Raw genomic sequence first — 13,498 nt, forward strand, 5'->3', positions numbered from 1 at the left:
TTGCCGCATACCTGCTCGAGCGGGTTCAATGACCACATCTTGAAAGGTTTAATAATAGTACCTACTTAACTGGGTTGTTGGACAATCGTGATAAAATAATGCACGTCCAGGTGTATCCGGCACTTGCTCAAGAATCAATAAACATGGGCTGTTATTAATATTGGTTACTCTACGGCCATTGTCTTACACATGAGACAAGTAAGGCGAAGGGAAATTGTACATAACTCGGCCCAAGTGACATAATTAAATTTGAAAACTAAAATCCCATGTCTTTTAGTCTGTCTCCAATGTTTAAGGTAATGAAACATTTTTTAAAAGTGGTGGATGGCCTTTTTTCTTTTTATAATTGTTATAAAAAGCGGATCATTTTGGAATGTTGCTTTTCCAAATGTGTATCGTTTTTTCTTTCAGGATTTGGAGTTCCATGGAGTGATGAGGTTTTATTTTCAAGATAAAGCTGCTGGAAATTTCGCAACAAAGTGCATCCGGGTCTCTAGTACTGCCACAACTCAGGACGTGATCGAAACGCTGGCCGAGAAGTTCCGGCCGGACATGCGGATGCTGTCATCTCCCAAGTACTCGCTCTATGAGGTGCACGTCAGTGGAGGTCAGTGCGTGTCCCGCTCTCGTAAGTAGGTGGCTCTCTGGCCGGTCCCTTTTGATCGCACTGCTGGCCACCTCTGGCTTTTTCTGGAGAGGCTCAGGGAGCAGCGGACAGGTTAGCAAAGCTGTTGTGTGTCCGGGAAATGTTCTTGTGAGCTCCTAGCACATATGTTTGTTGGCAGTTGGAAAGAATATATTAATTTTTTGTATGCTTGTGTCTCCTAACGTGAGTAGCATGGCATTTCATAATTAAAATTATCCTGCAGACCTCAGTTTCACACACATCGATAATATAGTGTGCTGCTTGCTTTTGGAGAAATATTTCATGTTAACTCTTATGTGTAGATTATATTACAGTTAATTATAACCCAGTTCAATATCAGTATGAATCATCAGTCTTACTATAATTTGCAATGTGAAACAGCATATTTTCATTATTCTGAAAATACCGTATATATCTGTATCAAATAATAGTTTAAGTTGGACTGATGAGAAATGTAGACATTTATAAATTTTTATGAGTGCTTTACAAGTGTTGAGTCACCTGTTAAAAAAAACTGCATCAAGCGAAGGGTTTACATGCAACACAGACTCTGTCTGAACCCCAGTTAGATTCCACCCACGAATCCTGTTGAATGTTATCTACTTATTTTTTGCTTCAGAGACCCAGCTTGCTTTGCATCTTTGAAATTGTGCTCATGTTTTGTGCTGTGTGGAAAGCAGGTGAGACCCAGCACTTCTCCCACATGAGGCGGGCCACGCTGGCCATCACTTTTTCACGACTGTCGGGCACCACCTTCGTACATAGCACCCAGACTGGAGTTGATGCTGGGGGACAGCCTCAGCCTTGGGGGGCTTCCCCAGGCTGGCTTCCCCTCTCCCCCCGAGCCTGGGTGTGGGCCGCAGAGGGAGATGGGCCCCGCCCCCCCAGCCCGTTCCTGTCTGTACTGCCCGCTCATTTGAATGCCACCAAGTGAGGTCTTCGCAAAAATATGGTGCAAGATTGGAAGTAGAGAACCAAAAACAAAATGATTTTGATTTTTCAAAAGAACCGCTTCTTTGAGACTTCCTTTCCTAGATTTATTTTTAATTAAAGAGTAGAACACGTTCCTTGTATGGAGGCGGAGACAGTAGAGGTGTATGGAGAACACGCCCCGAGCTGACCCGCTGGGACCGTCCGGTTGTGCCCCCCGCCCCATCGTGCTCCGAGCGCAGGTGCACCTGTGCCCAGGTGCGGGGGCCCAGTGTGCGGGCTCCTGGCCGTCCTCAGGGCATGGAGCCGCAGAGTCAGCCCCCAGGCCAGGGGTCATACCTGACATTTGATTTTATCGAGAAGCTAGATTCAGACAAATCACTATGTATTTATGCCCAAACATAAACAGCTTTGTGGCTGTTTGAAGTGTTCTTACAAAAGGAGAAGAAAACTGAGGTGCTCATTCCACCCCCCGGCCTCAGTCCCCCTGGACGGCGCTGCGCCTCCGGGGCCGCCCGCCCCAGACTGCAGGGGGCGCCCTCACTTCCCTCCCCCGCGGGGTTCGGGCAGGCTTGTTTCTTACAGCGCCGTGGAAAACCCCGCTGGACGGCAGCGTGACACCTGCCGTAGGAAGGTCGCAGGGCGCCGCAGATCCCGGAGCGCGCGGTTCCTGCAGCGTCTGGCCCAGGGAACTTTTCCTTGGGAATTGGAAACGACCCCCAGCGAGCCCTCCTGGGCCAAGTTCTGGGGCCCAGTGCGTGCCTCGGCCACCGGGGAGGGGGACCCTGCTGCTCTCCTTTGTACATGAGGATTCTCTGTGAAATCAGATGGAAAAATTAAAAGGATTCCGATTTTAAAAAAAGCGTGAGAACCGCCGAGGCAGAAGACCTTAAAGTGTGAAGTCGCGGGGGCCCCTGACTCATTTACGTCCACTGGTTAGGCTCACGGCAGTTGTTCAGGGTCTCACCCTTAGGATCTCACCCGTTTTTGTTTGAGGATTTAGACTTAACTGTTCTAAACATTGGTTCTCTAAAAAAAACACACTGTGAAGGATTTATTTTATCTAGTACAAATTTCACAGCAAGAACAAGTTGATAACTTTGGTTCGTAGCAGGAATTTCGAACGTCTTGACTCGGCCCCTGGCTCGTGACTGCGACTTTTCATTCGCGGTGTCCGCGCCTGCAGCGATTTGGAACGTGTCGTTCTCGTGCGCTGGTAAGAGCGGGACCGCTCCGCGCCGCGCGCAGACGACTCCGCGCGTCCGCCCTGCCCCGCGCCGTCCGCTGTCGCCTCCCGGCTGCAGGAGCGCGGCAGCTGCTCTCTCCGCCTCGCGCGCCGCCGCCCTCGCTGCGGCACGTCCCGTGCGCCGTTCCCTGGGCCGCTTCGCCACCCGTAGGCTTCCAGCCGGTGGCCAGGCTGCGTGGGGCCCTCGAGGGCCCTCGGTGGGCTGCCGGTCTGCTCCGTGTGCCCGCAGCCTCGTTAAGGAGACACCGAGCCGAGCTCCTCGTCGTCGCAGAGGAGGGCGCGGCAGCCTCACGGTGGCGGGGCGCGAGGGTCAGGGATGCAGGTTCGGAGTCACGGGTCCGACAGGGAGAAGGGCGGTCATCACGCCGGGGCTGGAGGTGCCGAGCCGCCGCCACTCCACGATCGCGCGTGTGAGAAGGGAAGGCCCGCGTGACTCGTTGGGACTGCTGCGCCATCTAATGATGCCCGCCCTTCCCCGTGGCGTGTGAGGCGCTGTGCTTTACGGGACGGGCTTATAGCAAAGTGCAGTGCACTGTCTTTTCTCCCTCGTTGGCACATGTGTCTCTTATTTTCCCAGTCAGAGTCTACATGTTGTAAGGAAACTGTCCCCAGGCGGTGTCTGGCGCTGGGTACGTGGGACACACGGTAGTATACGTGTAGCAACAAAGTATCGAACGATCGTTAACACTCGCTTAACGTTTTGAGTTGCAGTTCCGTCGATCAGCAAGTACTCGAGATACTGAGGTGTTTGATGTCTGTAGAATCAGATGCATATCAGAAAGTTGTATTAGAGCGTTATAAATAACCATGGCCTCATTTTTTTTTCATTTCATGTTTTGAAGAAGAAAGAAGATTGGATACAGATGAGAAGCCCCTAGTCGTGCAGTTGAATTGGAATAAAGATGATCGAGAGGGCAGATTTGTTCTCAAGAACGAGAATGACGCCGTCGCCCCCAAGGTAGGCGCCGGGGCCACCCCGCGTGGCCGGCGGACTGTGCCGCGTCGCGGGACACCCTCCTCTTTCTTGCTTCTTGCCCTGCGCTGCCCTCGTGCCTCCCCCCGGAAAGTGCTGGAAAGGAGCCCAGCGTCCCCCGCTTCTCCTCCGTGTCACCGAAGGATCCCGAATGTTGCTCCTCACTTTTTCAAACGAAAGTCACATAAGCTTCAGTGACCAGGAGAATTAATGATCAAGGAATAGGTCTAATTTTTCCCCGAACTTACCAAGTCAGAATATGTTTTAATAAAAATCGAAGGGAAAATAAAACTTTAATAAGCTATTTATGTTTCAGATGTCATTTAAGACACGTTTAAAACATTCCTGTTACGTGTGAAAGGTCAGGAATCTGAACTTTTGGGACCATCCCTTTCGATGATGTAGTAGAGCGAGTCTAAGCCTTTCCCAGGTGGCAGGGTGCCTAGAAGTCCTGTGCCACTGTTCTTATATGGAATACTATGAAATATTGATATAATTTGAAAAAAAATTTTTGTGTCAAGTGGCATCGTACACAGCATTCAATATAGACAGGTGGTAGGTAGCAAATGCAAAGTTAAGAATATTTTGAGAAAAATCTTCTATTTAATTTTTTCCCCCGACAAACTGGGAAAAGACTTCTATTATTCACTTTTGGCAGGAGAAAGTTTTCATTTTGTGTGTGCGACGTCCGTGTTCCTCGCTGAGTCTGGCTGTACAAAGCACATTCTTGGCCTGGACACCATGCTCTAGTGACTTGTCGCGTGTGTGTAAATAAGCGGCAGGTGTGTGTCCGTGAGGACACAGATCCTTGTCTGTTGCCGCGCGTGCTTCGTCTTGTGTCTGCAGCACAGCGTCCGCCGCTGCGCCCTCGTGGGGCACAGACGCTCGGGGTGCGGTCAGGCCCTCGGGTCGGAAGGGTGGGACGCGGCTCGCCATGGGCGTGGAACAGAGACGCTCATTGTGGAAGGCAGCGCTTTCCCAGTGACGTGCGGTGACATAGCCGTTGTCTCGTGTCCTCGGTTCTCCACTGGTCAGCCCATCAAGTTACACAAAGCATCGCGTGTCTCCGTCACGCGCCGGCAGGTTGTGCTGTGAATTAAGAATAAGCCAGCAGATAAACAGGATTTGGGGAAGTTTTTGCACAAACTAGATTTGTAACTTTGCTTTATTAAAAACCAATTTATTATGGCTACTCTTAACATTTCTTTTAAAGTTAAAATGTCTATAAATAGATAATGATTTAAATGCTTATTAGTTCTTTCTGTATTTTCATTAGATTTCTTTTATTCTAAATTACTTTATGTAAATCATTTGTATTTTTTTAGTTGAAAGTCAGATTTTGTGATTCTCACCTGTTTTCTTACTGGGTTTGGTTTTTTGCTTGCTTGCTTGTTAGTTTTGAATGGTGGTAAAATTTATACACAGTGAAATGCACCGATATTGAATGTGTAATATGTTAAGATTTGACAGGTACACTCACGTAACTGTCAGTCAAGGTGAAGGGCATCAGTCTGCGGCTTCGCCTCTGGCCGTGACTGGGGCGGAAGAGGCTTAGCCCTGCACGAGCTTCGTGCGGGTCTGTGTAGCAGCCAGGTCGTGACGATGTTATTTTCATCAGAAGGCTCAGAGTAACGGACCCGAAAAGCAGGAGAAAGAAGGTGTTATCCAGAACTTCAAGAGAACTCTCTCGAAGAAAGAAAAGAAGGAGAAAAAGAAGAGAGAAAAAGAGGCAACGAGACAGGCATCTGACAAGGACGACAGAGCTCTCCAGGGGGACGACATGTAAGTGGCCTTTGGAGTACGCTGTTTCCCCGCGCTCTGCTCCGCGCGTTCCCGACGCTGCAGACCTCACCCGACTGCCGGGTACATTGGACGGGGCGCTCCCCGCTGGGGGTGCCGCGGGCGTGGTCTGCGTGGTCTGGCTCTCCGCGAGGCGGCGTGCTGCCCACCGTGCGTGTCGTCGCGCTGTGTGCACGTTGACCGACGGCCGCTTTCCTGAGCGGACCACGGGTGCCACGTTCTCCCCCTCTTCGCGGGGCTGTCCCTTTCACCCCCGCCGCTCTGGTCCTCAAGGCAGCTGTGCTTTCTCACGAGCCTCGCCGGCTTCACGGGTGTCAGGAGGAGCAGCTGCTCCCAAATGCAGCGTCCGGGTCACGCCAGCCCCGCCACCTCCCGGTCCTTAACTCTGCCACACCGGCCCGCCCTGGAGGTGCTCACTGTGTGAGTGTTTGGGCTTCTGACCTCTGAGCGAGAGAGTGAGGGAAATCATCGCGTTTCATCGTAATAGGAAGGAGACATTAGGAGAAACGTGCCCTTCCCACTGATGCGGGGGCCCCCACTGTAGCAGGATCACGCCGGTGTCATGTGCTTGGGCTCTTACCTGCCTTGGCGCCGACCGCATGGTAGTCTGTCTGCTGACGAAATAGGCACGCAGCTCAGAAAGTCGGGATACGTGGACTTGACGGGGCAGAGGCGTCACCTGTCATCGCCCGGGCCCAACGGGAACCGTAGTTTGTGTGCACCCAGCTAGACACACTTCCTGTTTATGCATGGTGTCGCACTAGAATTTTCCACGTGACTTTTTTTCACTGGAATGGATACGCATAATTTATACTTCACGTAAATACATGTTCACACAGATATGTATGCAGTAACTTAAATGACTGCAGGGTTCTATTACACGGTTTTTCCATAGTATGTGTAACCACCCCTTTGTGTACTTGTGGCTACTCCATGGATGTTTTGGCATCAGAGATAATACTCCGGCGAACGTCCTTGTCCCACAGCTCTGGGGACTTGTTACCCCCTTCGGGCGCACTGTGGAAGGATGGCTGGGCAGCAGCGCGGTGCTTCCTCACCAGGCTGCCCTTCGAAAGGTTTCCGGGGCTGCCGCATGTCCTCACACCCCGAGAGCTCGCTCGTCCCAGGACGGTGTGCTGTCGCTGCCCTGCGTGATCTCCCCAGGAAGTCCGGGTACCGCCAGCAAGGCCGACATCCTCCGCACGTCCGTTACGGTTTCCGCTCTTCCCTGGCGTCGGCCCCTTCGGGTCTTGCTCACGTTTGGCTCCAAGTGGTCAGCCTGTGTTGGCGGCGGCCGTTTGTCGCGCGTGCTCACTTCCGAGTGGCGTTTGAGCCCTCCTGGATTGCATCGCGGCGCGTTTCGGGGCTGCCCTGGGGGCAGCGCTGCCTGTGTGAGGAGCGCGAGCTGTGGCTTCAGCGGTTACGCAAGAGGAGGAGCTCGTGTCAGCGCGTAGCCTGTGTGAAAAATAGCAAAGAAAAAGAAAACGTGCTGCGGTTTGTTCCGTTTTTCAGTTTAATTTATGGGGTGTCGCATCACTTCTGTTAAGAAAATTAGGGACCTAAAAAGAGTTAAGTTGTTCAACTTGATTGAACCAAAGTTTGTCTGGTTTTAGTTATTTTCATGCTTGAGAACGTCATCTTTAACGTATAGTGAGCGCCGTGAGTCAGGAGTGTCGGTCTTAACGTGCAGTTCCGGCTCGTCGTGCCGTCCAGGTGACTCGTCCCAGGGCCGCTAAGCAGTGCCCTTCTGCACATTCGGCCCCAAGGAAGTGAACGCGGGTAAATCTCTTAGTTGGTAAAAGTTCACGCTTTACTATTTGCCTTGAGAATGCTGGCCGGCGGCCCTCGCGGCTGCGGTGTTCTCCCCGAGGTCACTCGTGGGTTCCAGTCCCAACCTCACCCCCAAAGTTTGCCACGAAACAGCTCGCCTTTATCGTTACTTTCGCAGTGCTGGAGCATATCGGTAGTCTTTGGAAATAAATGACATCATTCTGTTTAGCATTCTGTTTTTAGAGTTCAGTAGCTGAAAATGTCAGATCCTAGAAAACATGGCATTCGTGCGCGTGCGACGCTAAATGAACACTGGCAGCGAGCTGCAGTTTTTTTTTTAAACAAGAAAAGACAGATTTTTACTGAAGTATATTCAATCTTTTATCTCTTGTGTTCGGAATGTTGTGTCACCTCATTTGGTCTGTTTTAGGATAATGCTGGTGGTAATTAGTAAAATGTGTAATTTATACCTTTTTTAGCTTTATTAATGCACAGTAATTAAATTATATAAACTCACTGTAGAATTTCAATTATAAATTTCTGCTTAGTTCAGTGTCGGTTTGTGTTGAGAGAAACTGTTCTCTGTCCGCAGTAATTAGTAGCACACGGTAAGCGGCACACGACAGGCTCCGTGGGTTGCAGATGTAGCCGGAAGACATCTGTTTTGAGTTTTGTGCGATCGCGATGTACGTTCTTCTGATGCAACATTTAAAAACCTCGTTGGTGCTTCCCTCCCAGTGAGAACTGTCGCCTGGCCGCCGAGCTCTACAAGGACATGCCGGAGACCAGCTTCACGCGCACCATCTCCAACCCCGAGGTGGTGATGAAGCGGCGCCGGCAGCAGAAGCTGGAGAGGAGGATGCAGGAGTTCCGCAGCTCGGACGGCCGGCCGGACTCAGGTGCGGCCGCCACCGGCCCCGTCGCCGCGGGCCCCGCTGCATCTGCCTTGAGCTCTCAGAGCAGACGGCCGCGTCTCCCCTTTGGCTGTCCAGTGTGTAAAGCGGACGGACGGATGCTGCCTCTGGGGACAAAATCGTTTTTACTCATCCTCTCGCTCATGTGTTTTTCTTATAAATTCCTTGAGATCTGTATTTGGAAATAGGGTGTAATTCAATAAGGATGGAGTGCCCTTTGCTGCAGTGGCCCTGCTGGTGCCGTTGTCCTTCTCTGCAGCTATTCCTACCCCAAAGCCAGGGTTCTCCTTGTAGAGCCCGAGTGGCATTTTGCCCACCTCCCGACACACACAGGTGTGCGCATGCACAGGTACGTACACAGGTGCGCACACAGGTGCATACACACAGGTGCACGCCTGCACAGGTACATACAGGTGCGCACACACACAGGTACGTACACACAGGTGCACACACACAGGTGCGTGCATGCACACATACACTCCTTCACACGCACGTACACACATGCACACACGCACTCACGCACTCATACACACAGGTCAAAGCTTCTCAGTGGCCCTAGCTTCAGCCAGAGTAAAATTTAGAGTCAGGATCGTGGGCTGCAAGGTCAGGCATGACCGGCCTTTACCAGGTGTGGCCACACCTCCCTGTTTGCACCTTGGTCTCTCCACCCTGGCCATGACCCCCGCTGGACTGAGCCCGGCCGTAGGCATTGTACTTGCTAGTCCCTCTGCCCAGCAAGCTCTGTAGGTGGCCACGCGCTGCTGTCGCTTGTCGATTCTTCAGAGAGGCCTTTCCCAGTCACCCGGGGTCAGGATGCTCATACTTTTCACAGCATGGACCAGTGTCTGAAGCTATGACTCGTTTTTTTGTCAGTCTTCTCCCCAACACCAAACACGTAAGCTGTTTAAAGACAGGGTCACTGACCTGCTCCTTGCTATCCCCTCAGCGATGAGACAGTGGGGCCCTCAGTCCACTGAGTTTGCACACAGCCAAGTGCGTTGACAGCCTGACTCCTGGCCTGAGCCAGAGGGTCTGCGTTATAACATTAGTGTGGACCAGTTAGTTTCTTAAAGACCAATGTTATTTTACTGTGAGTCAGGTTGTCAAAATGCAGTCTCCGCCATTCTCGTTGACAGAGAATATGAGAAGCATTCAGTTTGCCAGAGTGAGCGTGTGAGAGTTAAGAGTCAGGGAGTCCCGGGGGCACAGGACTCACTCCGGGGGCCACAGGGCTGTCCGTCTGGCTCTTCTAAGTTGCAGGTGAGAAAAGGCGGAAGCCTGGCCCAAGGTCACACATCAGAGAGGGCGTGGGGCCTCGCTTAACGCCCTCCCCCGGTGTTCTTACTAAGATGCTGAGGCTTACACATCTCATCGTAAGGAGAAAGCAAATCATGACACTGGAAGTGAAAACAGCGTGTATGTAGAGTTACATTAAAAAAAAAAAAGAAACGAGAACCTCCAGATAAACGGATGCGAGCTCGGCGGGTCTCCCCTCCCCCAGCCGGGCGCGGCTGGAAAGCCTGTCCGGGCTGCAGCGCCTGGCGGTGGACGAGAGCCCAAGGCTCCCGTGTCAGTGCCCCGTGAAACATCTTAGGGTTCCAGCCCCCACAGTCTCCTGGGGCCTAGTTCAGTTTTTTAAGATTGATCTATTCTGTGGGGTTGATATTTAACTTTGAGTTTTTAATTTAAGTTTCAGGTCGATGATCAGGAAGTAAAAAAAATGGGGAAAATCGGTGTGTAATGATGTGTGAGTAAGGAAATGAGAAAGCCGCGGGAGAAAGCGACAGTGTCGCACTGGAGCGTCTTACTTTTCCATCTGCACCCAGAGGGGAAACCAGTTCATCCTTACAAAAGCTGCTTGGGCTTGAAGGGAGGACAGGAGAGGTCTTTGTCGCACAGGGTGGCTCTCTAGCAGCGTCACTAGATGAGCAAGTGCTGCTGGTGTGCATCATCGGTCAGGAAGTGGAGACGGAGTCACACGCACCCCGTCTTTGCGCTCCCCAAGGCTGGGACTTGGCTGCTCGTTTTGAAGTGACGGCAAACGTAGCCATCTCCGTTATTGGCGAAATTGGCGAAATAAAGTTGTGCTCAAAGCTGTCTGCTGTTTTTCAGGTGGAACACTGAGAATTTATGCAGATAGTTTAAAGCCAAACATCCCCTACAAGACAATCCTGCTGTCCACTACAGACCCCGCGGACTTTGCGGTGGCCGAAGCTTTAGAGAAGTACGGTCTGGAGAAAGAAAACCCGAAGGATTACTGCATCGCCCGGGTAGGTGACGCCAGTCGGGTCGTGGGACGATATTCTCTGCCCGCTGTGCCGTCTGGAACCTCCTAAGGAAACCACACGTTAAATAAACGTGTGGAACGTTCTCCCTTCCGGGGCAAAAGTAGTTTGTGTTTCTGTTTTTATAAAGTAAGAAAAGCATAAAAAGGCAAATTGAAAGTAAAAATCACCCACGGTTCTAATAGCGAAGGATAACCATCCTAACCAATTGTTACTGTGCACATATAGGTCTCTCTGTTGTAGTGAATTCTGCCTTAATGACGTTTTCTGATAGCTTTTACTAAGGTACATCGTGAAGACTCAAGTCTTAAGTAAATTTCAGTCTGCTGTTCGTAATTAGCCGGCATTTGGTTGCCTGGTTCGCAGCCGTTCGTAATTTCTTGACGATAGAGACTGTCTCCTAGTGCGCATAAGTCTGTTAAATAATGATCCGCTCCCCAGAGTTGCAGTTGAGATATGTGATAATGCACTTGATAACATTTTTTCCTTTCGAGAACTTCTGCCGGATTTCTGTCGATGAACATCAGCGCGCGAAAGGACAGCTCTCGCAGGGCCGCAGAGCTGCAGGAGCCTGCTTTGGGCTTTTGCTGCCGGTTCCTGTTGAGGTCGTTTGATGACTTCTTTTGACGCTCCCCTGGTTTTGGTTTCTGTTCTGTTCTTGCACATTTTCTTTGGCAAGCTCAGGCAGTACAGGCCGAGAGACGATGATTATTTTAATTTGGAATCAGAACTTCTTTGTTTTCTTGGCTTGCCGTCTTATAAGTTATGTCACGTGTAGCACATTCATAGATAAGAGCCACCTTCAGAAGGGCTTATGGTAAACGGAGGCAGAGAGGCCAAGAGCGACATACAAACGAAGATCTCAGTTAGGGTGGGGTCAGAGAGGGCTTCCTGGAGTGCCTGTGCTGGGGCCGAAAGATGAGTGGGCGTCAGCGGGACCCGAGAGTTGGGGGAGGAGCTTCTTAGCCATAAGAGATTGTGGAAACCCGAAATTCATGGCCTAATCAGAGAACTGTGAGCAGTCCTGTGTGGCCGGACCCATAGGGTACGTGACCAAGACTGGGGCTCGAGAGATGAGTGGAGGTTCTGTGTTCTCTAAGCCAAGGGTGTCACGTTTAATACAAAAAGCCGGGAAGAAAGGTCGATCACCATAAGGGTGTCCTGTAATAAACTTCACTTTTTAAGGTGATTTGGAGCAGTGTAGAGAGAAACGATAGGTTCTGTAGAAGAGTCTGCTCCGTCCGGTGTGTGAACACGACGACATACCTGGGTGGTAAGGTCTGCTGAGATAACGTTATTGCTTTAGCCGTAGGTCGAATATGTTGTTCAGGTGCCAGCGACTCGTCTTCTCGCATTTTCCGTGATCATGCCTGGCTTGTGTTTGTGCTGAGTTAGTGTGAGGGTGGAGCAGTCCAGTGGGCGTACGACATTACTGGGCACCGTCACCCAGCTCGCTCTTGGCTCTGTGTTCCTGGGGGCTTTCTCAGATGATGAAGACAATAGTTTGACTACCATAAAAACGTAGAATCAAAAGTAATTCATTGTTATGAATATTTAAGAGTATAGTGAATGCAGTATCTTAAAAACAGATGCTTAAAAACATTTGTTGACTGAGTAGCCTTATGACATATCTGAATGATCTGATTAAAATTTAATTATAAAGACAGACCGTGTGGAAGAAAAAGGAAGCTGTTCTGTTCCGTGAAGTGGTGGTTATCCTAGCACATCCAGGGTAGCCATCGTTACATGAGGCGAAACTCGCTTATAAAAACAATCGTTCGATTAGGAAATGCGGGTTGGACACTAGAGAGATCGAGATGTGCAATAACGAAGCTACCTTTCCTTAGAAACAGGTTAACCATTGCATACTGTCCTTCCTTCTACAAGTTTGTTTAAAAACAAAAAAGGCCCTCAGACTAGTTTTTTGGGGGGCCAGAACCGCCCAATCAGGCTGGCTAAGCTTTTCATTGGAAATGCGTTCCCTCTCTTTTGTTGACGGTTTAGCGAGAACTGTTCATAGTATTTAATCAGTTAAATTTTACAGTGACAATAAATTCTTTTCTTTAAATACCTGCCGATTTGTTTTTTAGGCATAGTCACAGTTAATTATTTTTTCCTTTTAGGTTATGCTTCCTCCTGGGGCCCAGCATTCTGATGAAAAAGGTGCTAAAGAAATTATCCTTGATGATGACGAGTGTCCTTTACAGATCTTTAGGGAATGGCCCAGTGACAAAGGTAAAGAGTAGTTTTATTTGTTAGGAATTACTTCCGTGGCATGTCGCATTCCTACGTGGTCTACCAGCTGCTTAATGTGTCAGGATGCACCGGAGTGCTCACAGCTCGCGGCAGTTTCTCGGTGGCCGTGGGCCATGCAGTTTTCTGCCTCCCCCTCAGACCTGCTTGCTGGTCCCTCTGCAGTCCCCTTTTTCCGGGGGCCACACTCAGCTTGTGTGAGTGTCGTGTGTAGAGCTGGGACAAACCGTCACTCTAAGATGGGAGCATCGTGCCTCAAAGGAGTGCGAGTTTAGCACCGGCCAACACGTGGAAGGGCATTGTCAGGCTGCCAGTGGGCCTTGCCGTGCTGACCGCGAGAACTGGGGCGTCTGCACGCCGTTGTTACGACAGGGCAAATGACCTCCCAGCCTAAAGATCGTCCGGTCATTTCAGTCTTTCAGAAATGAGTCCAGACTTTTCACTGTTCAGACGATTTCCTGTCAAAAAGCAGTGAGTCTACAGTCATGGGTTCAGTGAAGTGTAGTTTTCTTGATTTCAGACTCACGTTATAAGCTAACTGTTGCTCAGTAGAAAGCCTTTGCATTAGTAAAAACACAAAGGTTTTTTGCCGATTCAAAGTACACTAGCTTAGTACTTTTTATTAAAATCAAATTCGTTTGAATTCCGAATAATTCAGTTGAATTAAATGAAAATCAGGTC

At 50.2% G+C, this 13,498-nt stretch overlaps 1 protein-coding gene across 18 annotated transcripts in view; it reads left to right on the forward strand.

Moving 5' to 3' along the window:
* The first annotated feature begins 411 nt into the window (after nt 1–411).
* Nucleotides 412–13,498, forward strand: part of AFDN (afadin, adherens junction formation factor) — an 81,762-nt gene continuing 68,675 nt past the window's right edge. For 10 of the 18 annotated variants that reach the window (XM_039881635.1, XM_039881645.1, XM_039881718.1 and 7 more), the window contains exons 1-6: nt 412–607; nt 3,665–3,780; nt 5,414–5,577; nt 8,104–8,264; nt 10,392–10,549; nt 12,688–12,799. In XM_039881635.1, coding sequence (XP_039737569.1) covers nt 433–607; nt 3,665–3,780; nt 5,414–5,577; nt 8,104–8,264; nt 10,392–10,549; nt 12,688–12,799 — 886 coding nt within the window. In that variant the 5' untranslated portion in view covers nt 412–432. The remainder of the gene's footprint in view (nt 608–3,664; nt 3,781–5,413; nt 5,578–8,103; nt 8,265–10,391; nt 10,550–12,687; nt 12,800–13,498) is intronic. The other 8 variants (XM_039881637.1, XM_039881725.1, XM_039881734.1 and 5 more) reach the window with 3 other exon arrangements.

This window comes from Pteropus medius, unplaced genomic scaffold, assembly GCF_902729225.1.
Source record: "Pteropus medius unplaced genomic scaffold, Ma_sr-lr_union100, whole genome shotgun sequence".
Classification (NCBI taxonomy): Eukaryota; Metazoa; Chordata; class Mammalia; order Chiroptera; family Pteropodidae; genus Pteropus; species Pteropus medius.